The sequence below is a fragment of the Temnothorax curvispinosus genome, unplaced genomic scaffold (assembly GCF_003070985.1).
Source record: "Temnothorax curvispinosus isolate PA1 unplaced genomic scaffold, ASM307098v1 QBEX01002882.1, whole genome shotgun sequence".
NCBI classification, from domain to species: Eukaryota; Metazoa; Arthropoda; class Insecta; order Hymenoptera; family Formicidae; genus Temnothorax; species Temnothorax curvispinosus.
The window spans coordinates 1-27,618 of NW_020212662.1; the positions used below are offsets into that span (position 1 = coordinate 1).

The following is a 27,618-nucleotide window of genomic DNA, read 5'->3' on the forward strand; positions in this document are numbered from 1 at the left end:
AGAGAATTTCAAATGTATCTAGTCGAAATAAAACATTAAAGGAAGACGCTAAGAATAACCAGCAAAGTGTAAATATTGCCAATCAGAAATCAACAAAAACATGGGAGAAACAAGAGAAAAATACAGGAGACCGAGAAAGTATAGCTTGGGATAAACATGATATTAAGCAGCGCAACAAGAATCAAAATGTCCAGGAATCATCTAGTCAAAATGTTTCAAGTAAATGCAATTGTATAGATTTATATTTAAGTCATTATTATTATACTAAATTAATATTAATTGTGTTTAGGAGAAAAAGGAAGAAAATTGTTCCCGAAGAAAAATTTGGCAAAAGAACGTATGCAAAGAATAAGAAAAAATTTGAATATCGATAAGGAAAAAATTCAGGAAATGTGTCGTGCCGATTTAGTTAGCAAGAAACCTTCACAAAAGTTTAGAAAAGGTTTGTCTGGTTTGTCTGGTAATTATATAAAATTTTATATATATCTTATATTTTACACTTTCGATAAAGTTTCGAGATATATGTTTAGACTTTTCAGTATTTTTACGTTGCTTTGTGTTTGCAGACAATGACAACTTAGGATCGACATGTTTTTATAAAAATGTTGATGTACGACTTAAGAAATTGCATAATAAAATCTTGAAAAATGCAATATATGAAAGAAATTTTACATTAAACGATGATAAATCACAAAATCAACAAAGTAATAGACCAGTTGCCGGAAATGATAAAGTAATGACAAAAGATAAATTAATAGAACAGGCTGAACGGGAAGTTCTGTACGAAGAAATGGATTGGGAACCCATGAAAGATGAGGAAATTGCGTTAGAGGTATGACCAGTATAATTGAAACATTACACGAACATAATTTATATTATAGGAGAAATCCACAATACGAATATATTTGACTATTGTATCTTCTTCAAGACTTAATCTTTAAAAGACATCTTTGTTTTATATGTTACCGTAAAAGAAACTTTAATATATTTCGTGTTTTCGTACTTTTTCTTATATAGGTAGAAGTTGTCAGGACACAACTTGATAAAGACAATGTAGAAACAGATTATATATCAAAAAATATTGTAGATTTAACACAATCCGACAAAACAGAATCACACGAAAAAGGTCCACTGCACATTGTTGTTGACACAAATGTGTTTCTGTCAAATCTGGAAATTATTGAAAAAGCAAGAGATGCAATCTTTAAGAATTATCCACGTCCTTTTATTGTAATTCCATGGACCGTGATATGTGTAAGTATAATATATGTACAGTATAGCAAAAATTTTGTCACGTCTCTGTAAAAGTTTTAATATACATGTTTTTTTTTTTTGAACATTTTTTTGATATAGGAATTAGACTACTTCAAAGATAATAAGTCTAAACATGAATTATCATTAAAAGCCAGAAAAGCCATATCTTTCATTCACGATCAGTTTTCCTCTAAGCACCCACGTATCATAGGACAAACACGAGAGCAGGCAGCGACAAATAAAAAGGAATTTTCTCTCAATTGTCCAGATGATGAGATCCTTCAGTGTTGCTTACAGATTCATCAATTAGGAAAATCAGTGGTACGTTCTTTTGTTACATCATACATAATGCACGCATATATTAAGAACGAATAGAAGTGTTATTTTTATTTTATATATGTAGGTCTTGCTATCTTATGACAAAAATCTCTGCACTAAAGCGATGATATATAATATACTAGCATTGGGACGCAATGATCCACTTGAAAAAATAGATTATTTAGATACGAGTGGTATAATGGTCAATAATTTGAATGATGGTCCCGTTGAAAAGTCTCTCTTTAACGACGAATTACGTTTAACAGATGATATTTTTGAGGATGCCAAATTGATCGTGAAAAACTTTTTGTCAACGGTACGCATTGTATGTTAGATTGTGAAATGTGTCAATTTTCACGAGCTCATATCGAACGAATATTTTTATGTTCAGATTATCACGAAGCAAATGTCAGAAATTTATGGAGAAGCAGAGTGGAAGATATATGTCATTATAAAGCCACCTTGGACTGCAATAACTGCATTAAAATGTGCTATAAAGCACTGGATTGCTGCCATTAATGAATCGTTCCAAAGACGCGCTGAATATATCCTAAAGGAATTGCTTGACGCTTTTCTACATATACCAGGTTACCTATACATGTTGTAACCTATTAAAACTATATTCTGCAACTTGAGCCTAATCTTGATGGTTCTTTTAGTGAGTGGCAGAAAATTGCAAGATGTGGAATATATTTTAGAGAAGTGCAGCGACTTGGTACAAATGGTTAATATGGATAAACACTGTGATCTCATGACCCAAACGTTCAGTACTATTACAGTAATATTTTTTTTATATATTTTTAAATATTTTATTATTTTGGAAGAGTTTGAAAATTAATACTTTCAAAATTTATACTTTTAGGAACTCAAGGAGAAGTGTAAGAAATGTATCGCTGATATCAACCTGAAAAAATTATACGATAAAATAGGCGTCGTAGAAAATGTCCAAGAACAAGAAATGAGAGCGGAAAAAGTATTCCAGTGCTTCCAGCATATCTATAATTACACACGTGACATGTGGTGAGATTTTTTATAGATATTTATAACTTCATACACGCACGCGTGCGCGCGTACAAAAATGTATTATATACATCACTTTTTGATATATATTAATAAGAATACTGCTATTCTTTCTTTGTGATTAAATATTATTATATTTATATTTTATAATAGTGGTTTGGCATGCAACAATGCAGGAATGGCATATTCTTTTACCTTCAACTCTATAGATCCACCATTGACACAAGCATCTGTACAACGTTTGCAATCAGAAATTACCAGAAAAGTGACTGATCTGACGCAGAATCTAAATAAGTAAGTTATTTCTTAATTCGGGAATAGTAACCTAGTATTTTTTTAGGCGTGAATAATTACCTGGGATGTTTTTTATATCCAATTAAAAATCACTTTGACTACGTATTGTATATTATTGATTGTTTTACGTTTTATCGTTATCTGAGATTAGGACGTTTTATCGCTATCTGAGATTAGGACGTTTTATCGTTATCTGAGATTATGTACATAGATTTACTTAATATTTTATAAAGGGAAAAAAGAATTTTAAAAAAGTATGAATTCTCGATCAATAAAGAAAATACTATAATTGAACTTTATTTTCTTATTGCTAGGATACAAAAATCACCCCAGGGATTACTCCCGGATTGATAATGTCAATAATCTGTTGATACTGATAGTTTATGACATTATTTTATGTCAAGTTATTTTATATTGTATACATACATATATATTTATGCAATTTTTTTGTAATTAGGTTACTGGTGCAGGCTGATGATTCTATAAAATATCAGACGTTACTTAGTTTACAGCAAAATTTAAGTACATTTTTGCCTGACACAGAGAGGATAACATTTGACGTGGTACCTTTGGATATATATTGTTGTGTTAAATTAAAAGAAGAAGCATTAAAGACTGGATTAAGACAACTACAAGAATTAACTTCGCATTTCTGTGCACTGGCTGCTCATTCATAGTTGTATGTATTTGTAATGTATGTATTGTAATTCAGTGTTTGAAAACATGTAGATATTTACAAAAATGTATATACATTTAATCTATAAGTTTTAAATATATTAACGATATATATTAATGATAATATATTAATAATATTAACGAAATATTATAAAAATATTTTTAATTTTATAAGAGAGTGACTGATATATCAATGGTGTCAATGAAAATGAATTATTGTGATTTATTTTTGGGTAAAAGTACTTTAGAATTGTCTTTTGTTGATTATATTGCGTATACGAGAAGTGTATCGTTCGAGAAAAAAATGTGAAGTTTTTTTTATCCATATATTTTTTACCTAAGTATTAATATTAATACAAGTTAGTCTCTTGAAAATTTTGCATATGTAACATTTTTCATTGGTGCTATCGATATTTTTTTGTAATTATGTAAACTAAGAATTTGTTTTATTTTTTAATATATGGATATTTCTTGTGTATATGGATTAATGTCATCATCATGGATTAATAACATCATTTTCTGTACAGTGAGAAAAGAAACGAATATTTTGAAGAATAAGATTGCGCAATAAACAATGGACGATAATTCGTAACACGATTAATATGATACAATTAATTTTTATAAAGATTCGCAAAACCTTCAGCAGGTTGTTGAAGCCAGTTTTCCTTGGAATAATATACATGTTTCGTCTCAATCACGTGAAAAGTGTAAGCGTGCCTCGATGTCTCACTCTTGTTTGAATAAGAAAAGTGGACCACCTGGCCGTGGATAAGAATACAAGTTCCTTTGCGTACTGGTACTGGTCTGAAATTACTTAACGGATAGCAAGGCGCCGCTCTGTCGAAAATTAGTAACTCTTGGGAATTCGGATCTTTGTTTCTCATATAACGCCTGTGCACTCCGCTCTGATGTGAGCCCGGAGCGATCCATAGACATCCGTTTTCTAGCGTTGCATCCTCCAATGCAATCCAGAAACCCAGGAGTTTCACCGGTTCAACATATAAATATGATGCGTCCTGATGCATCGTAACTGCAAGGAAATAACAATTATGTTCGGCTTAATGTTGCAGTGGTTATTACATAATAGTGTATTCTTGTTAAATCACATATTTTTATTTCAGTTAAATAATTCTCATGCGCATTGAGTTATATAAATATAATTATGAGAATTATTTAATTACCTTCCGAGCCTATTCCGGGATTTTTGTAAATGTACATTGATTGGCATACGACTGGTTCCTCGTAGTCTAATTGGAAAGCAACTTCTTTGACTCTCTCATCGAACGTGTACTTTTTGAAAGTAGGATGTAACCAATGAAGAGCGTGGCCTACCTGGAAATTATTAAGTCACCGTAAAATAATTTGAAATTATTTCAAAATATCTTCGTAGGAATTGATTTAACTAGAGGTACGACTCTTTTGAGATAGTTTACTTTGTTTAATGACACTCTTGGATGAACCTTCAATTTCCCGTCCTCTTCCAGAGCTTCAGTCTCAAAGAAAACACTTATTTTATTGGCGCTATCCAAAAAATACTTATCCTTATTCTGAAATAAGATCATATAATCATTACTTCCGTTAACATTAATATTGACTTTTATTTGTATAACATTCACAGGAAATTAAGTCTCGAAATTAACGAAAATATAGTTTTACATTAATACATAATACAGTGATACATACAAAGAATAAATTTATGTTTTACAAAATTTATTCTTTGTACGTATCTACCTTCTTTGATAAAAATCGTTTTTAAGTATTCACAAGTTATACGTTGTACGATCATCTCTGACTGATTCTGAATCGCCATATTAATATTTATACGCTTTATACTGTTAAGTTTCACAATTGATTATATTCTTATCACCTGTTGTAACTGTATCGTATTGAATACTTTTCGTTCCGATTCAGGTGGCAATTTATTCGTTAATTCTTCTCCACAAGCTCTCAATTCTTCGATCTCTTCCGGTCGAAAGAAGTCCTCCAAAATGACGTAGCCATTTTTCTGAAACTTAATTTAAAAGTATAATTAATATATAAATATTATTTTGGCATTTTTATACATATATAAGCTAATAAAATAAGTGGTTTAAAATACCATATCTTTTTTTTAATTACAAGCGCGGAAAGAATCAAGAAATGATAATGTGTAAGAGAAGTCGCTTTCCATTATATATTATATTCATAAATTAAAAAAATGGATTTATATAAAAAATAAATATACATAAGATATAGATGCGCGGAAGAACTAAAAAAATATTTATCCATTTTCCGGAATAATCTGCAGTCTCTTTACTTGAATTTCATAGCATCATTAACGTCACCGTAAAAATTTGAATTTTGTAGTAAAAGTTGAATGAATCTGAGAACAACGAATCGCTTATTCGATTTATTGCCGGGATAAGATAAGCGGTAATTGAAGGTCGTCGGTTCAAAATTTAAAGAAATTTTGTTTCCGGTCATTTGATCATCTGACCGATCAATGTCGTAGTTTCGTTGCACCTTGCACCACGATGTTTTGAGTGATAGACTACGATTCTATAAATAGATCACGACCGATAAAGCCATCTAAGAATAAACCCATGGGCATTGCCTGCTTCAGAGGGGAAACGCACGCCCAGAGTTCCTACGTTTTTCCGTTTCACACCTATCGCATTCCATGCTTCGCGTCAGCGCCGATCATGCAATCAGATTGCGATGCGCATACATCCGTTAAAAAAGCAGCAAATTGTTTTGTTACCGGTTAAGATAGTTCGACATGTATTACGTGTGTCAGACGTTTCAGATTAGTCCAAGGTGGAAAAAACACGTGGAAAAAAAATATTTTTTTTATACAAAAAAAAATATATATATATATATATATATATATATATATAATCTTGCATTTCTCTTAATTATTATCTAATATCTTAATGGCTTTGTTTTCTCATTTGTGGCGCTGTTTATATTCAGCTTTCGAAAAAATATTTTTCTTAATAATTAGGCTACGTCGGCGTCGCGTTGTTTCATTTCCCCATTTTTTATCCGCCGATAATTTTATCCAATTTTCAGAAATTTATTTTTATTAACCGGTTATCATGCGTGCGCGACGTGTCATTAAGACTCGTAGTCTAAATAAATTATATATAAATAAAACGTTTGCGCAACAGAGATCGTCGCGTACATCGTAGTTTTGTGATTCACGTATCGGTATATAGATATACAATCTCACACGCTAGTTGGCAGAGGCCTTTCCGTGTTATCTCACATGCGAGTGCGCGTCAAAACGGGTGTTTCGAAATTGCAAAACGCCGTTAAACGAAAGCGAAACGTCACTTCGTGCGGTATTTAATTCGCGGAACGGTTTTACGAGCAATTCCCCTAAGAGCCGAGACGTACGTTCGTCTTCTTGTTGCATATTCGTTAATCGTTTGATTTACGATCGAACGGACATTTAGAGGGCCGACAAAGTCGCCAGAAAAAAAAATAAGGAAGCTGCATTCGGCAAAATTCCAAAACTTGCATGTCAAAACGAAACCTCTCCGCGGTGTTAGTAGATGGTCGGGAAAAAGGTGTGCCGGGCGCGCGGTATTTTTAGCGTTCGAAACGGCGGGATATCGGTCGTAAACATTGCCGAAAGTCACATCGCGCGATCGTAGGAAGTCCCGCGCTTGTCATTCGTTCGAAAGCTACACGGTCTCTTCCTCGTTCCGGTGACGGCTCGCCGCTCGGGAAAAACGCGCGTCGCAATAAAGACACCACGGGGAACGCAGAACGCTCGCGGGTATCTTCGAAAAATCCGCAATTTATGTGCGCTATTTTTACGTTTCGATTACGGCGAAACGCATTATTGCATCGCCACAATATAATGCATTTCCTGCGATAAAGGGGAAATATCGTTCGGCGCAGTAGCAATTTTATTTAAGACAATGATATCTGCAATCTTCTCTGCTTTGTGCTGCCCTCAGCTGAGCTCTGGCCTTCGAATTGTCACACCGCTCGCAAACAAAGAGATTACACATCGATCTTTTTTATGACAGCCGTACATCAATCACTCTTTTTCTCGAGATGATAGTTAATAATGAAGACGCAAGAAACGATAGATTTGTAGAATATATTTCATCTTCATCTCTGACAATGATTTCTCACTCCATATTCAACCGAGTATTCAACAGCATTGCTGTGAATATATTGAATTGACATTTAATTCTTCCGCCAATATATGTGAGATTTTTCTAAAACTTCAGGTCAAACGTTTTTATTAAAATATTGAGCAGCGATACAAGAAAAACGAAAAAAAAGGTTTCTTGAGAAAGTAAGTTGTAAAATTTAACGAAGTCCATCACGATTAACATTTTACGTTTTATTCATTCTGTTATATTGACCAGATAGTATAAGTTTTACGTAACAACGCGATAAAGATTAAAATTTACGATTTCAATGTGGAATTTTTCCTTTTATTTGCCACAGTTATGGTGATAAGAGACCGTTATTTGAATGATGTAATTTGAAACGGTTGTTTCAATAATGTATTTTTTTGGATATAAATGTAATCAACAGATTATTTGAGGTTTTTCGTTTAATTTGCCACAGTTTATCAAGTTAAACTCCCTTAAGTTAAAAAACCGTTGTTTGAATGATTTAATTTAAAACGATTGTTTCAATAATATAGTTGGATGTAAATGTAATTAACGGATTATTAATTACTTTTCAAATTTAATGAGATAAGAAAATATATGTATGTCTGTGTGCGTACACACAAATTAATTTTATTATTTTATAAATATACTTAACACACAAAATATATGAGAGGATATACATTTTTTCTTATTAAATATATTTATAAAATAATGAAATTAATTTATACATATACACATATATACCTACACGGAAAAAAATGAAGTTGCTTCAATTAAACGTCGACGTCACGGGCTGCCACAAGCATTAAATAGTTAATTCAATTGGATATTATTGGACCAAATATTTAAATTATTAAAACAATTAAGTATCTGATGTTTTTTGTTCATTAATATTGATGTTGCCTCAATAACACTGTTGATACAAAAAATGATGCTGTTGATACGTCATTTTTTTCCGCGTATAAAGTAGGTTGCGGTGTTCCAGACGAAAGTTATATCGTTCAAAGATGAGGGACAAATAATGGTAAAATCAATTTTCGGAAAACATTTTTTTTTTCAAAATCACATAAATTTCATCGCCATTTTTTAAATAGAATTGATTTTTTTACATAATATAATTCTTCTCTAATATTCTGCATATAAAAGTATTAAGGTAGAGTTATCAAAAAATTAATAGTTTGCGAGATATTTTATATTCCGTATCAAAATGTGCCAGAATAAAGTACAAAATATCTCAAACTATTAATTTTTTGATAACTCCACCTTAATACTTTTATATGCAGAATAACTGGAAGAATCATATTATGTAAAAAAAATCATACAATTCTACTTTAAAATATGACGATGGTCTTCATGTGAGTTTAAAAAGTCGATTTTTTCAACTTTCGTCTGGAACACTTTTCTTTTAAATGCTTCGCTTTTCAAGCTATTCAAGTGTCTCAATTTAAATGCTGTGTATATAACACATACGCAGTTAATTGATTTCTGTAGTACTGATTCGGTTTGCGAGCATAAGAATTTTAAAGCCGCGTATATAAGCACCTCGCGAGCGAATTCGATAGCCAAACTCGCGCGGGCATACTACGTTTATTAACATTAACAAAGTTATATGCGTGCGAAGCACATCCCGAAAATAGCGTATGGCTAGTCGTTGTTGACAGGTGGGTGGTTGGGCTACGTCATTTCCCCTTGTCGTCGACATTTTTCTGAAATTTCGTCCGTATATACGAATGACTCAAGCCATCCGCGAAAGCGCTGAATCGCGTGGATAGAAATAGAATGGAATTACGGGATATGTAAGGTTCGTGGGCGTTCATCATCCGTCGTTTGCCTCTCATCTCGTAGCGCAATTACCAAGGATCAAGGTCGCCTACGGTATTTCGAATTAATTTGAGTATATATGTCGAATTCGCGAAGAGTACTTAAGTTAAAAACGTCCTAAAGGTCCTCTGATCCTATACTTCCTTCCAACCTTTTGGTCATATCGATAAAAAAAAGATGAAAAACGAAGGTTTTATTAATAATGGTAAATTTTGATAATAAATAAGAAATGTGAGGCTTGTTTTAACCGATTCACAACTCTAACTCTTAAAAAAACTTTATTATATCTTTTCCTCTTATTATTTCGAGCAATTAAAAACGTCAAAAAAAAGTTTTACTTTACGATAGTCATCTTCCAGAAATACAAAATGTTCGAAATGTTTTAAAATCTTTTATCTTCTATTATTTTTTGATATCTTTTTATACGAAAGAGATATTTTCTCTCGTTGGAGGGCGGTTTTTAATTACTTAAAATATGGATCTCTTCGTGTGATAAAACACGCTATCTATTCATTACATAACGCACCCAAAATGAAAGAATTATTGGAATATGTGTGCGCCTTTTTTCCCTTTTTCTACTGGAACAAGAATAGACTTTTCGTTGAATCTTTTCCGTTGGTCCCAAGTACGTAAAACATACACAGCGATAATATATGTTGCCCATTTGGTCTCTTTCGTTAAGATTTAAAAATAGTCTCCAAAATTCTACAGTGACAAGAAAAAATCATTCGGATCATCATAAATGGTCAAGCGATAAGGCATAATTCGATAACAACGTTTTGTTTTTACGAAATCCTCAGCTTCTCTGCGACTACGATTCGGTTTGTGAATATCGTTCTTAAAATAATTAATAAAAATTTCTCGCAGATGCAGAGGAAATTGATTCCAAAATTCGAAATCTTTCAGAACAATTAGCAATTATACGCACGCATGTAATTAAACGTTTAAAGCCCCTTGCACAATGCCAAACAACAGGCAATAGGAACAGGAAATAACCAAAAAATCGTTAATTACAACCTAAAAAGTTTGAATGCTATGATTGGTTGGCAACAAGCAATAGGCACAAAATTTCCAACGTGACGGAAACTCTGTGTCTATTGCCTGTGTCACTGTTTATTCTGCATTTATACATGATTTCTGATTTCTATTCCCTGTTCCTATTGCCTGTTGCCTGGCATTGTGCAAGGGGCTTAACTCTCTTCTTTTATTCTTATAGTTTTCCGTAAAAAAGAAATACAATTTCCGCAAAAAATAACTTTATATTTTTTAATATTTTTCTTTTAATATACACATATTTATATTATTATATTGTTAGTTACATATAGGTATTATTATTAAAAATAATGTTCATATATTACAGCTTTCAAATAAAGGATTGTAATTATAATAAACTGATAAAATTTAGAAAGCAATAATTTAAGAAATTGGGTTTAAAATATTCAAGTATTAAGGAACATTAATTGTCTACTTTTTTATCATTATAAATTGCTGAAGTATTATTTCTTATTGTTGCAAAAACATTGGAAAAGAAAGAGAAAAGAAGACAGAGAAAGAGTTAAATCTAAGCTATTAATTTAAATAATATATATAAGATATTAATTCTTTACAACAGGCAATGCAACAAAAATATAATCGTAAACGTGCGATAAGATTAAAAGTGAAAGTAAGTCAGAAATAAGTTGTTAGCAAGTTGCTACTACGTTTCGATAGAACGACAGATTATTCGAGTCATATTAATTCCCGCCGTTTACCCGCGCTTGCCTGAATTTCTTCACGTTGAAATTCAGAGCACTGGGCAGATATCACATGACCTCCGAACCGAGTGGTCCGGTCAATTATGTCATCTCGTATGGCATATGAACTCCAGTGACGCCGTTAGTAAACGACTACATTGTGTACCCTCATTTCTCAGTTCGTTGATGCAATCGTTAGAGGCTCATCGTTAAGGTCGTTCTACATTAGTCGCAAGCAATCCATATTGTCGCAAGACGCAAGAGGCGCTTTTACACTGCAATCACAAGTCACAGCCAATCAAAGAAGAGATTTGTTGTAAAAATGTCATTATCAACATGTCCTAAGCAAGCAGAACTGCTAGTAGCACAAGTAAATAGTATTGCTTTCTTCGCAAGCAGTACTACTTCCGGTCGTAACGTAGTCGCAAATAGTAATCACAAGGTTTGACCAAATCCAAAATTTGCGTCTCTGCGACATGTGAATACGAGCAGTTGAAAAAATGTATACAATTCTATGGGAGCTTTCCAGCAAGCGACACAGGTTGACACAAACATCATTCTATCTCCCTTTTTTTAGCAATGAGTAACAAAGACAAAACGACACTTGTGTCGACTTGTGTCGCTTGCTGGAAAACTTCCTATAATTCCTTAATTACATACGTAAAGCCGAATGACTCGATTTTTACTAAAAGTAGATGCAACATACCGTAAACTAAAAAATATATATCTTTAATTTTGATGTACAAAAATTGAACATTTATCGATTGTTATATTTTCACCGCAATACAAGAGTTGTACTTCTCATTTTGCGGATATTTCATTATTATCATTATTAGTTCTCTCTCTCTCTCTCTCTCTCTCTCTCTCTCTCTCTCTCTCTCTCGCCCCCTCCCTTTCCTCTTTCTGTTTTGGGATCCTAAACCAAAGGCCGGACTACGACGGAATGCACCTTCATCTAAACGGAATTGAAAAGTCGATAATTTTGATCGTTTTCTGTGTCACCGGCCTATATCTGCCCTTGCATAGACAAAGATAGACAAGATTATAGTACCTAGCTACAGTGCACAATAATAGATCTACACGCATAACTTTTTTGTTAGGTGTCTAATCCTAATTCTGAGAACCGTATGGTATTTCTTGATGTAATCCACCTTCCACGGTCTCATTTTGTAACAACAAATTGTAAAATTTTTATATGAAGCAAATGTTGTCACGAGTCGACGTCTTATTAATTGTCTGCATTTGTGAAATTATTTTCGTTCTTGGTATAAAATCAACCACCGTGGAGAGCATTAGCGCATATACTTTAACTTTGGAGAAGAATTTTTTTAAATCCATAAAGTCACAGTAAAAAGATATGCGTTTAGTAAAGATGTTGGTATTACAGACGGCTTTAAGATCTCCTATAAAGGACATGTTAAAACTTCAAGCCATATGTACATTTCTACTCTTATCATCCATAAATCTTAAAACAATAAATATATATTAAAAATGTTTATTATTCCATCCATTGTTGCATTCGTTACTCTTTCGAAAAAAAATGTCAATATATTTCGAATAAATTGGTATATCTTGACGAAGAATCATTCAATCAAAATTTTTGTCAAAAACGTCATCGATTAAATTACCGTCCACGTGTCAGACTCGACGACACGAGGGCGACGCGAAGCTCCTTTTGTCCTACAGGAAAGCGGTGCGGTGTACGGGAAAACAATTCTCACGAGTATTTTTCAGTTCCGTGTGGGACTCACCTGCGCGCGAATGTCTTTCATCCCGGTGCACGTGTTATCGCAGCGTAGTCGAATCGCGGTGAATCTCGAACCTGTTCGCTGATACACGAGGTGACAGAGTGAGACCGGAACACGTCTGCAGCCGAGTGCTCGCACCAAATGACTAGGTGAGCCCGTGGATACTGCGAAGTCCGTGTCTGGCCGACGACTCGGGCTTGTGCGAGCATAGCGAGATCGATGCGTTGTTCCGCCGGAATATCACACTAGCATCTTTGATTTTTCCGCACAGATCCACCAGAATTTATCACCTGACAAAAAGTCAGGGGACCCTCGGTGATACTGACAACTGACGTTGCGGACGATTTATCTCAAACATGCGTTCGCGATGCGTCATTCAGATAACTATATCTTCCTCACGAAGATATTGCACTTTCGTGCAAGAAGATAGTCACGTGTTAAAAAGTTAATTATATTTAAGTTGATTATTCATCACGCATGATTTGATTTTACGCTCGCAGACAAAATTAATCTCGAAGTGAATTCCAAACTTTATGAAGATATTATAAAGAAAAGTTCGTTTAAATTCGTTTCTCAATTGAGTTTACTTATCAACACGCTAAATACATTCCGTACGTTTTTTATGGTTTTATTTAATGTTGAGAACAGTTTAATTTCTAAATTATAACTGTTATAAAAATTCGATACACATGTAGGTATACACTTCTTTACGATAATTAAAAAAGTTATAGCAAGTCATGGTTATTTTGACGAAATGACATGGCATAATCATGCAATAAATTGTTAAGGTAAGATAACTAATGTTTAAAACGATAATACCTCTGTCACTCTTTTTTTAATTATTCGCGTGTAAGTACTCATATACAGATAAAAAAATATTGTATTATTTATGGAAAGAGAAGTCTTTACTTTAATGAAGAAAGTACATATAATCATACATTATCATTGACGATAATTATTCAATGTTAATTAAATCATTAACATCTTTGTTTTTTTTTCTTAAAATATTCCTATCAAAGCATAAAAGAACAGTACTAAAATTAAATTTTATAACATTTATAACATTTATGTATGTCTTTCTTTATTAAAATAATGATTTTCCTTTCCATTAAGCGAATACTTTTGACCGGTCCTGTATATTATAGATTTTTAGTAAGATATATACATATGGTCCAAAAAAAAAGTTTCGGGACTGGCAATACTGCGCGCGCCAGGATGACAATATTGTTGAATCGCGGGTGAAGTATTATAGCTGAGACATTTGTTTAATTTAGTAGAAAGCTTCGTCAGAATTGGTTGCGACTCATAGCGCATTTTCATCGTATGTGTATCGATACATAATATCAAAGACGTTAAAATTGGGACAGCGTATGTGAGCATTAAGTTCTACTATAAATTTGGAAAAAAATGCAACTGTGACATTCAAAATGCTAGAATTTGGCGTCCGAACTTCGCTGAACGCAGCAGTTGGCGTTTTCAGCACGACAACGCACCCGCGCAGCTCGAGTATCATTGTAAAGACGCTTTTGGCAAAGAAGGAGATATCAGTGTTGGAACACTCCCTACTCTCCGGACTTGGCCCCTGCGGACTTTATATTGCTCCTCAAACTGAAAACCGTCCGGAAGGGAAGATATTTCGAGAACGTCAATGATAGTCAAAGAAATGCAACCGCCGAACTCAACAGCCTCTCTTACGACACGTACATTTAAACAAGCATTCCAAAATTTGTACAAGCGATGTCATCGATGTGTAAACGTTGCCGGGGAATATATTGAAAATTAAAAAGCGTTTATTTGATTTTATGTTACGTATTGCAATTTTTTTATTTTATTAGAAACTTTTTTGTCAGATTGTGTATTATAGATTTTTTGTATGCAGTATGAATATACATATATCTATCCTATCTGTGAATCCAATTATACGTAAATCAAATATGTAAATAAATGATTTCTATTTCTATGATATAATAAAATCCTGGTAATGAACGTAGCGTTGGCCTCACGGTTCTTTGCTTATTTCGCAAGCTCCTGTTTGTAAGCCCAGTTCAGTTGCAACGCGATGCTCTTTTCGCGCTCGGCACTCACGGTCAGTCGGACATCGGACACTCGGCCATTCGTAACGAACGTCCAGGAAGTAAAGTTTCGAGAGTCGATTTTTTACAGGCTGCTTCAAAATCAACATGCCAATAAGAATGCATTTCTTTGGAGATGAGCAAAGTATATCAGTGTCGCAGAACAAATAAACGTGCTTCTTACCTTCTGATTTTACTTCCTGCTTTATATCTTCACATACCGGAATTTGCTCAATTTAATTAAATTAATTATTTAATTATTGTTTAAGCCGTTAATATTAAATTGAGATCCTATTCTAGAATAGTTATTTGTATAACAAGTGCTGTAAGTTGGAAATTGGACGTGCGGAGTGGACGCACGAGCCGGAGGCGAGTGCGATCACCCGCACGTTCAATTTTCAACTTAACACACGTGTTGCACACCCTATTTTATATTACAAGTGCGTGGAAAGTGGCCCATTACGAGCGTGTCACGCGCGTAATGTGCCACTTTCCACGCACGTGTGATGTAAAAATATTTTCTTTATACATATATATTGCACATATATCTATACGTATGTATGTATTAAACGTGAAACTGAATGATAGCATCACGTGGAAATTATGGAAGGGACTAATTTATCACATAATGATATCTATACTATTATATAAAATCCTTACGGGTGGTGTATGTTTGAACGTTAATAACTTGAAAACTATTGGACCGAATTTTTACCACAAGTACATGAAATAGGACTAGAATTTTCCGGGGAGTGCTATAGAGTGTGTAGTTTTTCGTTACCGATTTTTTTAATTTTTTTAATTCTTACAGGTAAAAGAATTAAAAAAATCGGTTTTCAAAAAATAGATAACGAAAAACTATACACTTTATAGCACTTCCCGGAAAATTCTCCCCCTATTTTATATGGTTTTAATACAAATTCGGTCCAATAGTTTTTAAGTTAAAAACGTTCAAACATACACCACCCGTAAGAATTAGAAAAATAAAAAAAAACGTTAACTTAAAAACTATTGGACCGAATTTATATTAGAACCATATAAAATAGAGGTAGAAATTTCCGGCGAGTGCTATAGAGTGTATAGTTTTTCGTTATCTATTTTCTGGAAACCCATTTTTAAAATTTTTTCAATTCTTACAAGTGGTGTATGTTTGAACGTTTTTAACTTAAAAACTATTGGACTGGATTTGTATTAAAACCATATAAAATAGGGGTAGAATTTTCCGGGGAGTGCTATAGAATGTATAGTTTTTTGTTACCGATCTTCTGGAGAAACCGGTTTTTCTAATTTTTTTAATTTTTACGCGAAATAATTGACCGAATTTCAAAGAATTATATATGAAATAGGGATAGAATTTTCCGGAGAGTGATATAAAGTGTATAATTTTTCGTTTCCGATCTTTTTGGAAACTGGTATCAAAATTTTTCCAATTTTTCGGGAATTAATTGCCCGAATTTCAAAGAATTGAATTTTGTGATATAAAGTGTATAATTTTTCGTTACCGATTTTTTTGGAAATTGTTATCAGAAACTTTTTGAATTTTTCGGGAAATAATTGATCGAATCTTAAAGAATTGTATATAAAACAGAGGTAGAATTTCTCGGAAAGTGTTATAAACTGTATTAGTTTTTCGTTACCGATCTTTCAAAAATTTTATTAATTTTTCGAGGATGGGTTTAATTGCCACGATGTGTATTATTTTTCGATAACAATTTATTTTTTTATGTAGGATAAGTTGTTTATTTCACATATGTGAACAGTCACTTCAATTCGTGGCTTTCGTGATGCCCGTTCTAGACTGGAGGATGAGCCGACTCTCGGCTCATCCGAGTGAGTGGTGTAGATGGGTAAAAATCTATAGTTTATGTATAGTTTATGTCACGTACACTATAGAAGACAGATGAGCCGAGAGTCGGCTCATCCTCCAGTCTAGAACGGACATGACTGTCGCGAGTGATAGAAAAGTTATTGGAGTTTTCTTGCAATAACCTGCAGTTAAAACGAGAGAAACAACTTATTCGATTTTTATATAAATAAGATTATCATTAAAAATTTGGATAAATGAAAAGAAAAGTTTCCAAGAAATAATTTACACAAAAAAGAATGACGCCAAAGTTTTGTTAAAATATGTGTGTAAAATAATCCAATTTTTCATGAGAGGGAGAGGGAGAGGGAGAGGGAGAGGGAGAGGGAGAGGGAGAGGGAGCGAGAGAGAGAGAGAGAGAGAGAGAGAGAGAGAGAGAGAGAGAGAGAGAGAGAGAGAGAGAGAGAGAGAGAGAGAGAGAGACTATTGAGTAAGATTATTTGCGTGTATTATTACTCATGTCCTTCGGGGCGAAGCCCGGGTAACCAGCTAGTTAAATATATAATATTATTTTAAATATATTTTAAATATAGAATATATTTAATTAATATTAACTATATAATATTAAATGTATGAATAATATATATTTTTAATATTATACGATATATTATATATATATGAGAACAGTCATATAATATTACTGGAAAGATAAGAGAGCTTTTATTTTCAAACTAGTTTCGTTTATCACACTTATTGTCCTATTAATAACCAAATCATTGGCGCGATAATTCATGTGTCGCACGCGCGTTTTGTTTTCGTTTGGACGATCCTGTAGAAACCGGCACCGAACTATAACGGCGAATTAATTCCGCGCACTTCGCTTGCGTGGGCTCGCTAATTTACGCGAGCAGACGACGCGAATTTATTAAAGCCGCGAATTTCTTTAAATTCTGAAGAAAACTTTCTTTCCGGTCCGGAAAACGCAGATATTTACGTTTCTATTCTCGCGCGTGTCTAGCCTTAATAAATAATGTATATCTCCAGGTTTACCCACAAATTGGCCTTATGCTCTCTTGATTTGTCTACAACGAATAGTTTCTGTTTTCACTCCTTCCTTCCCCTTTTCTTTCTCTCTTTCTGTTTAATCTCATCTGAAAGAAAATTCATAAACACATAAGTACTATTTTTACAATATGTAGATAGATATTAATATTTACTTTTTTCATCCTAAGATTGACAGAATTATTATGTTTCAAGGATTAAAGGTAAGACATTATTTAAACAAATTTTCAGGTTGACAAATTGGATATTTGAAGATAACTATTTGATTATAGATGCTCGTATATTTTTATTTAAGGAAGTGTTCGCTCAAAAGTAAGCAATTTTTGGGATGTTTTTTCTCGTAAAAAACCTACTTAATACCTTATTAATTGTCAAGGGAAAGGGGTAGACTTAACCTCAACTCGGAGTGTTTTTGAAGTGTGCTGAAGTGATCTGTAGTATTATTTTAACCAAATATCTTTTTATTTGGAAATACTATACGCAAGAATTTTCGTGTCATTTCTTGCTTCTGACGTCACATTCCAACATGGCCGCGACGAGTACCCAGGATCCTTAATCGGTCAATTATATGACCGAGATATGGCAACCATCGGGGACAAATATTTCGAAACGTTGCACCTTACGAGTTACGTTTAAATAAATATTAGTTATTTTTATATGAAACTCGGTAGAAATAACAATAAAATAGTAAAAAATACATATGCAAAACTACAAGAGCTTTTAGATTTTTTATTTATAAATAAAACCTTAAAATTGTCTATTTTTCAAGCCCATTTTTTAGCGAATACCCCTCTCCCCTCTCCTCTTAAAAATAAATAACTAAATAATTATTAATACAAACAAATTTTTACTAAAAATGTGTAAATTTATCCTACACTGAAATCCTAATAAACTTTCTGCTAGAGTGTTTGAGAAAAGATATACAAATACGGTTTTGAAAGGCCCAGGATGTACCTATTAATAGCTTCTCCGCGCGCGCGTTAATTGTTTCCATCACCGTAAAGATCATTGTGTATGTTATTATTGTCGACTTTTATTGTCTAATCTTTAGTAGTCCATCTATACGAGAGAGCCGAGCCGGTAGCAATAAAATAACCACGACGTAAATCGACTTATCTAATCGATTTTTCTGCTTCACGATCGAGAGGAACGAGCATACTTCGTCCGAGATTAAAAAGTCAATCGTTGAACGGAGATGAAGTATCCGATGGATATTCAGGAGTTCAACGCGAGTGCCATTTGACAATGAGCCAAAAGCCGGCTTCTCCGTTGACTCGGTTTCTTTTTATACCGTACGGTTTAGCTACGGTATTATTGCGCTATTACTGCCGGGTGTTGGGCATGGTTGGTGCAGTTTGGCGGGGCGGGAAAAGGTAACTCCGGCAAATGAGGCCGTTGTCCACCGGTTCGCTGTACGGTAAGTTGGTCCGCACGTCGGATGAAAATCCGGACAACTACGTCGTGTGTGTACACGTTTGCAGCACAACATCTTGGTTCGCTGCCAGGTATGTACTCTTTGCAGCTTTAACTCGACTCGAATTAATTGTAGCCGCGCCGCCCGGCACCGCGTCGTAAACATTTATAATACCGTCGAGAGCAGCGGAATATGGTATTAATTGCTCGCGTGCTCATCACGAGTATTCGAATTCCACGTGCTTACCGATCGAATACGCGAAAACCTACTAAGACATCTCCTAAGAAATCGAGATAAGCATCGCTAGAACTGTGGATTGATCTGCAGATGACTTTTGCTATCTTTTATATCTTTCATTTTTAGGAATAACTAAAGTAAGCTGTACCCTCTTAGGGAAATATGCTCGCGCGCACTTACTCGCTGCTTATCGCATTTTAATAATAATAATAATAATATAAATAATTAAAATGTTACAAATTATTATTATAAATATATAAATTATTAATATAAATATTATTATTGTACTTTTTGTATCTTGTTCTTGTAATTCTCGCGTTTATATTTTTATTGCGATTATAGCTAACATAGGCGCGTAAAATTAAATGACTAATTAAGGAATATAAATTCATAAATATAAGTAAATCTAAATCTCTGAGTCTAAAAAATACTTGAATATCACACTTGACATGTTATCTATGTAGGCAAATAAAAAGACTTTATTTTCGATTGCGTTTATCATTCACACTAGACATCAAAACAATTCTATTTATATTCTATTTGGAAATTTTTCTAGTAGTCTACGCGATATCCAGTGGTGGATCCTGATACCTCGTAATTTTACATCAGATTCTAATTAAATATATCTTGAATATACGATGACAAAGAATAACAATTATACTTTTGATTTTGCGTGCGCCTATGGGGAGGTCACCATACATACGTTTGCGCATTGAACTGCATACCGTAGAACGATTATTTGCAGGCGCAAAAATTATTTCTTGACCATAACAATAACTTCTTCATGTAAATTCTACGATTCGGTCCAACATTTCATCTGTAGCATTTAAAATTCTCGTAATTTATCTTGTCGTATATCGTTTGTATAAAGAATAATCGACATTCTTCATTTTTTTTATTGTTAGAAAATCGCGATTATATTTCTATACAAACGCATCTTATGCACAATCAATTCTCCTTTCTCACTTCTTCATTACTCAGAGAAGATATATGGATGTGTAATATTTTGTATTAACAAAATATACAAACGTATATTAAGTCGCATAAGATTAAATTAGAGAAAGAAAAAGGAGAAAAAAGAGAGAACAAAATAGTTATAAAGTAAGCTTATAAATATAAAGATAGAAAATATTAGTATAAAAGCTAATGCCAAAGAAACAGAACTGAAGTACAAAAGTGAGCATGTGACTAATTAGAAATGTAAATAGATAATAGGTCGACTTGCAGCATTTTGGATTAACTAATCTATTTAGGTCTTAATTTTCTGTCTTTATCTCTTCCATTACTATCAACAATAGCTGAAGTCCGATTTTCTCCCGTATTACATTTTTCCATTAGATAATTTTATCTTACAAACAATCCACTCACAGCTTGTGTAGCAATCCTATTCTATTTTCTCTTCGTAGGGGAATCCAGGGCTTAATGGGAACGCTAAGAAGTTTAAACATATTAAAAATAAGTAAATAAACTTGATTTTGCACCAAATTATTCTTTGAAATATTTGTTATAAGAAAAACACAAGTTTTACCGCAAAAAAATAGTTTAAAAAGACGAAATTATTGTTTTATACATTAAAAAACGTGAGTTTTCCTTATTATGCATTTTATGCGGGGTATAATGGAATACCTCATAAAACTTGTTCATTAATATTCAAAACTTTTTAAAAATGATTTATTAGAACACACAATATATGTAGGAATGTATTATTACACTTTTAAGTAATAATAATTATTTATTAATAACGCTTTTTTTATTACAGTATACTTTCTTTAATCAAAATATAAATCAAAATTTGGTGCAATAATTTTTGGCATCTATATTGCGCAACATAACATAGGTATTTATTGATAGCGTACAAAAAAACATTTGAAGAACACAAGGCATTATTACCGTATACTAATGCCCCGTTATGCCACGAAATGAATATAAGTTTACTTTAGGTAATATAAATCATCACAGATAATTAATATTTATACAAATACTTTATTAAATTGACAAGAAAAGGTCGTTTAATAACGTAAATGCGCTATTATGGTAATAAAAAAAAGGGTAATTATGCATAAAAGCGACGTCCTCTCCGATGACCTTGACCTTGACATATGTTGTGAAGGTCACTCTACTGAGTGACCTTCAAAAGGTTTTAGCATTTTAGCCGTTGGTCATTGTTTATTAAAAAGTTATAAACAAAAAAAGTCTGAAAAATATAGCAGTTATTTTGAGTTTTGGAAGGTATAAACGACTAATATAAACGTCTTTTTTTTTAAGCAGAGAATACTTTATTTTGCGAGAAAGTCGCTGCTTTACCAAAACACAACATTTAAAGCAGTAAATTGTTGATAAATTGAAGTCTTTTTGTTAATGCAGTGAATACTTACATAGGTTAGATGACGCGCTTTACTAATATTTAACAGTTTAAAGCGCGTAATCTAACCTATGTAGATTAGTGACGCGCTTTAAACAGTTAAATATTAGTAAAGCGCGTCATCTAACCTATGTAAGTATTCACTGCATTAACAAAAAGACTTCAATTTATCAACAATTTACTGCTTTAAATGTTGTGTTTTGGTAAAGCAACGACTTTCTCGCGAAATAAAGTATTCTCTGCTTTAAAAAAAAGACGTTATATTAGTCGTTTATGCCTTCCAAAACTCAAAATAGCTGCTATATTTTTTAAACTTTTTTTGTTTATAACTTTTTAATAAACAATGATCAACGGCTAAAACCTTTTGAAGGTCACTCAGTAGAGTGACCTTCACAACATATGTCAAGGTCAAGGTCATCGGAGAGGACGTCGCTTTTATGCATAATTACCAAAAATAGAATTTTATTGTTGCGCTTATCTTATGCAAATGTATCAAAGAAACTGATGCAACTCACAATCAGTCGCGGAGAGCACACCGAACGCATTAAACAATTTATAGTATCTTTCAGCCAAAAATAATATAAAAACTAATAACAATACGCGGTTGGAGCCATCTAAGAGTAATAATTTCCAAACATTTCATCACATAGCAGCATCTCTGTAAAAAGTTATCGACCATATCCTGTTGTGCTCCGTAGTCCGTTATGCTCCAGGTTCCCCTATTTTTTTTGTTTAGATTTTAGAGCAATTTGTTTAGACGTTTTATCTCGAAATACTCATCAGTTATATGAGTGGGATGGGGACTGAGAGTGGGATAATGACGTTATTATACAGGGTGGTAGTTAAGTACTCTAAAAGATTTTAAAGGGTAATTTCTTGCACAAATTCAAGACGAAAACTTCATATGACCAAAACGGCTTAGTTTAAAAAATACAGGGTTTTGAAGGACATAAAGACCTGATTTTTTAGGGCCATACATTATTTTTTATTCAATCAGGGACGCACCTAAGGATAAGCGGGTACCCTTTTTTACGAAAAAAAAACTGGTACACCACTGATTTTTTTAAGTTTGAAACTTTTTTATGATAAATGAGATAAATCAACAAAAAAAAAGATCTCTTTAATATTTTCGATAGAATCATTTTGGAGAAAAAAAAATAAATTTAAGTTCGTAGACTTCTTTTCATTCGTAGACTTTATCTCATCTGCTTATGCTTGGATCCGCCTCTGATTGAATAAAAAATAATATATGGCCCGAAAAGATCAGTCTTCATGTCGTTCAAACATACATAAAGTTTCATCAAAATAACCCGAGTAATTTTCGAAATTTCTGGAAATAAATTTTTCCTTCAACTTTGACACCCTGTATTTTTGAAACTAAAGGACATATCGTCATATGAAATTTTCGTCTTGAATTTGTGTGAGAAATCACCTCTTAAAATCTTTTAGAGTACTTAACTCACTCTGTACAATTACTTAATTTATGAGTGATTTGTCATTGTGTTTGGTGAGCATGTTTGGAAAACAAAGCAATATTTCTTGGCAAAAACTGAAATGATTAACCTCCAATAAAAATATGAACCCAAATAGTTCTTGAATTATGATGCAATGAGAAAAGAAGGGAATCCTATGATAGTTGAAACACACATCTAACTGCACGTATTATCTACGTATAAGATAAAAAAAAATATAGCACTTATTCGGTTTTGTGTAAGAGTTTCAGAATCTTAAGATTAATGTATTAATGGATTATACAATATCATTCCAAGTTTCCAATACCATTCCATTTCTTGCATTTTATAAAAAATTACATTATATTTAAATCGCTCAGAATTAATAACCTCGAAATTGATCAAATTATTAAATCATTTTTATGTATTCTTGGAAAAAGAAATAAATTGAATTCTTTTCTTTTCTTATTGGATCGAAACTCCATCCGAATTTCGCGTCTCTCTCTCTCTCTCTCTCTCTCTCTCTCTCTCTCTTTCTCTCCACCAAAAACGCCCAACTGAGAAAAGTTATTATCGAGTTCGTACCACCATTAGTCTAAGCGCGAAATACTTGATAAAATTTTTTCTGCTTCTACACAAAAAACTTTCTTGGATTTAATTGGAACTGATTGTGAGAGATCCAATGAGAGATCGAATTGGAACCTAATCTAATTATTTTTCTACGAAAAAACATTTGGTTGGAGTGTTTATGAGAATTCAGATCAGTAATGTTTTTTTGCGAACATATTTTTGTAAATACTCTATTGGAAATCCCAATCCAAAAAAGAATCGTAGATTCTGGTTCTTGAAATGTTTATGAACATTCAAATCAGTGGCGCAACGTTCTTTTTAAACATTTTGATCTTACAAACATCCTGTCGACGAAGAAGCAACGGAATCTCACAGTGATCGCGATAAAGCTGATAAGAATTAATCTCAATCACGCTTGTCGCGCGGCAACCGATTATCGAGGTGCAGTTGCGTTCGCGCATCTCTTCCTGGATGCCTTCGGCTGATGCTCGGTGCACGCAAACCGGCGCGGGCGCGGCCTCTCACATCCTCTCTAAGCGGGGCTCACCGCATCGGCGCGCAAAATAAGTAAAAACGGGATTAATTGTTCGTTACTTGCGCGGCTAAACTACTGACGCGACCGGGATTGAGTCCGGCATTATCTTCAATGGACAATTTGATCTCGATTCGCGCGCGGGAAACACCGGAATCACCCGGTCTCCGATCGGTTATTGCGGCCCCATTCAAACGACAATTACGATGCGCAATTAATTGCCGGTGTGCGTGTCTAGCATGTCACGGAAGGTTGATATCGATGCTATATATCTTTTCACGCGGTTGCTTAATATTATACTTTTGACGGTGCACGTACTCCAATTTAATATACTATTACGATTGCTTGTTTGAAGCATACTCGTTTTACATTTCATTAATATCTCTCTTCTCACTCTCATTCTCTCTCTTTCTCTATCTGTCTGTCTGTCTGTTCTTGCCATTAATGAATTAGTGCAAACCATTACTTGTACTATTGCAATGTATCTTATCTCAGAAAATTACCACTTTATAATAAACTAGCTTGATATCCAGTGCTTCGCTATGGTATGGGAAGGATTCTATAATTATCCCCCCGAATCTAGATGATTTGTCCCTTTAGGGGTTGATTAGAACAAAATCCTAAATTATGTTTTTAAGCATTTGTATGGGTAACCTTTGTAAGCAAAAACCAAGTCGATATTTCGGGCTTAAGAGATATTGAGGAATTCGTAAAAACACATTTTACACCTTTTCAACCTCGTTAGAGATCGAATTTCTAAAAATCCCTTCTTAGTGGGTACTTACATCATAAAAGGAATATACTCCCCAAATTTCATTTCCCTTGATTTGACGATGATTTCTGATAGTATTTTTTACGCTGAACAAAAAAATTATCCTGGGAAAAAAACCTCTTATTTGTTTATATTAGTTCATATTAGTATAGATATATGATTATATATGATCATATAAGAAACAGAAAATATAATCTTAAACAATATTATATGGCCATATATGAGAATATATAATTATATATAGTCATATATAAGCATATATATAGGGCTGTTACTTTTGACAACTTCAAAGCTTCGAAGCTTTGAAAGAATTCGAAGCTTCGAAGGCAACTTCGAACCTTCGAAACTTCGAAGTTTCGAACAATATATTTGTGCGAATGTCGAACTCATTTAAAGGACGCTAAAAATATTGTAAAAAGAAAAAGAATTAGTCAATATATATACTAAAAAAAATGTGTAATTATTCCTAAATTACAATCTTGAAATATTATAACATGAATTATTACATGTTTAAAATGGAAAAGTTTTAAATAAAAAATTAAGCCGTTCTTATTGAAACATGAAACGAGTTTTCGGAAATATTTCTCGTTCTGAAATTATCAAATAACGCATACTGCGATATTTGTCCTCAATATGCTATAGTTGTTTGAAGTATATCTATCACTTAAAAGATTAATATTGCAATTGGCAATTATATATCTTATTCAAAAATATATATATTTATTAAGAATAGTTGTTGAGTTCAAGAATAGTTATTTATATTTGTTTATCGCAAAATTCGTATGTGTACATATATATAGCGAGAATAGCGCGCGTTGGCTAATGTATAGTTTTTAAGAGTGGAGATCACTTTTAAACTTTCAAAAAATCAATTTTTTTAAAGGTTGAACATTTTATAATATTTTTAAAATAAAACGCTTGTTACAATTTGAAACATTTACCAAGTTACAATATTTTATTACGTCAGAGATTTAAATTGTGTTATATACTGTCACTAAAACTTTAATCGCTGTTTTTTGAAATATTTTCGAAAATTCATCAATTAGATGTCCAACACATTTTGCTTTTAATCTATATAAAAATTGTTAAGACAATTAACAATTAACAATTCGTTAACAAAATTATTTTTAAACTAAATAGAAAATTAAAAAAAAACTAAAATAAAAACTAAATAAAACTAAATAAAACTAAATATTTTTTGTAAAAAAAAAAATACTTGGCTTTATTGCTCTAATAAAAATTTGTTTTGAAAAATAAAAACATTTGTCGAAACATTCTCAGAGGCCATGCAGCTCCGTTGTGGCGAAACGATATTACCCGCAGTTGAAAAAATTCGCTCTGACGCAACGGATGTCGCGGGAATACATAAATATTTCTTCGCCAACAGAGCCAACTGTGGAAATTTCTTTTCATGTGATTTCCACCATTGAAGGGGATTCATATTAATATCAATTTGTGGCTCACAAAGATACAGTTGGATCTGCTGAGCTGCCGAAGTTAAATGCGTGTTTTCGGGCTTTTTAAAAAGATAGTCTAGTACGCTATTTGTATCCAGGCTCGATTTCTTTCATAAATGTTTTGAAAGCAGGACTAGAAGAAAAACTAAAAGGCAGTCGGTTAAATGCGATTAATTTAACTAGTGCCCGTGTAATCTTCTCGCTGCGTTCCTTGCTAACAGATGTAATCCCACCTGCACGTTTTCGTGGTATAGTGGCCGAATTAGTGGAAGAAGTACTGACGCTTGTATCAGAGAAAGAAGATCCTTCGATTGGGTCATCTGTATCTGTGCTGTATTAAAAATAGTATATTATATACATATACATGTGTGTATAATATATATATACATAGTGTACACAAAAACGTTAAATAATTAAATTGAAAACTAAATATTAATACCAATACTCACTGTTCTTTATAATCATGCTGTTGTGTTACATGTTTTTGTGATGGCGTTAAATCATGTACTCTTTTTAAATGCTGTACTAAGGTACTTGTAGAATTATGTGTTCGAAGCACTGTATCACATAATTCGCAAGTTGCTGACTGGCCATCAGGAGCTTTCAAGCAATATTGCCACACCCAGCTCTTCTGCATATTTTCTTAATCTGTGAACTTCTCACACTGCAAACGTATGTCACGATACTGTGATCACGAAATCGCGATATCATATCATTTAGTACGTTTATATTTGTTTGCTATAGCAGTAGCATTGCAAGGACAACACGAGTAAACAATACACGACTAAATAATATGGTATCGCGATTTCGTGATCACAGTATCGTGACATACGTTTGCAGTGTGAGAAGTTTACAGATTAAGAAAATATGCAGAAGAGCTGGGTGTGGCAATATTGCTTGAAAG

The 27,618-nt window shown here is 33.0% G+C and overlaps 3 protein-coding genes across 3 annotated transcripts in view; 2 read left to right on the forward strand and 1 right to left on the reverse strand.

Moving 5' to 3' along the window:
- The first annotated feature begins 6 nt into the window (after positions 1-6).
- Positions 7-3,929, forward strand: LOC112452035 (transcriptional protein SWT1-like). The gene is made up of 11 exons (XM_025012039.1): positions 7-219; positions 290-460; positions 567-832; positions 1,018-1,254; positions 1,354-1,575; positions 1,658-1,888; positions 1,964-2,159; positions 2,232-2,350; positions 2,435-2,592; positions 2,746-2,886; positions 3,344-3,929. Exons 2-11 carry the CDS (start codon positions 340-342, stop codon positions 3,561-3,563), a joined length of 1,911 nt encoding a protein of 636 aa, XP_024867807.1. The 5' UTR covers positions 7-219; positions 290-339; the 3' UTR covers positions 3,564-3,929.
- A 20-nt stretch (positions 3,930-3,949) lies between these two features.
- LOC112452038 (phytanoyl-CoA dioxygenase domain-containing protein 1 homolog) lies at positions 3,950-13,294 on the reverse strand. The gene is made up of 5 exons (XM_025012043.1): positions 12,985-13,294; positions 5,429-5,572; positions 4,995-5,108; positions 4,743-4,893; positions 3,950-4,591 (listed from the first exon to the last, which is right to left on the reverse strand). Exons 1-5 carry the CDS (start codon positions 13,003-13,005, stop codon positions 4,173-4,175), a joined length of 849 nt encoding a protein of 282 aa, XP_024867811.1. The 5' UTR covers positions 13,006-13,294; the 3' UTR covers positions 3,950-4,172.
- A 5,505-nt stretch (positions 13,295-18,799) lies between these two features.
- The window catches only part of LOC112452037, a 32,717-nt gene continuing 23,898 nt past the window's right edge, over positions 18,800-27,618 (forward strand). The window contains exon 1 of the mRNA XM_025012041.1: positions 18,800-19,424. Coding sequence (XP_024867809.1) covers positions 19,306-19,424 — 119 coding nt within the window. The 5' untranslated portion in view covers positions 18,800-19,305. The remainder of the gene's footprint in view (positions 19,425-27,618) is intronic.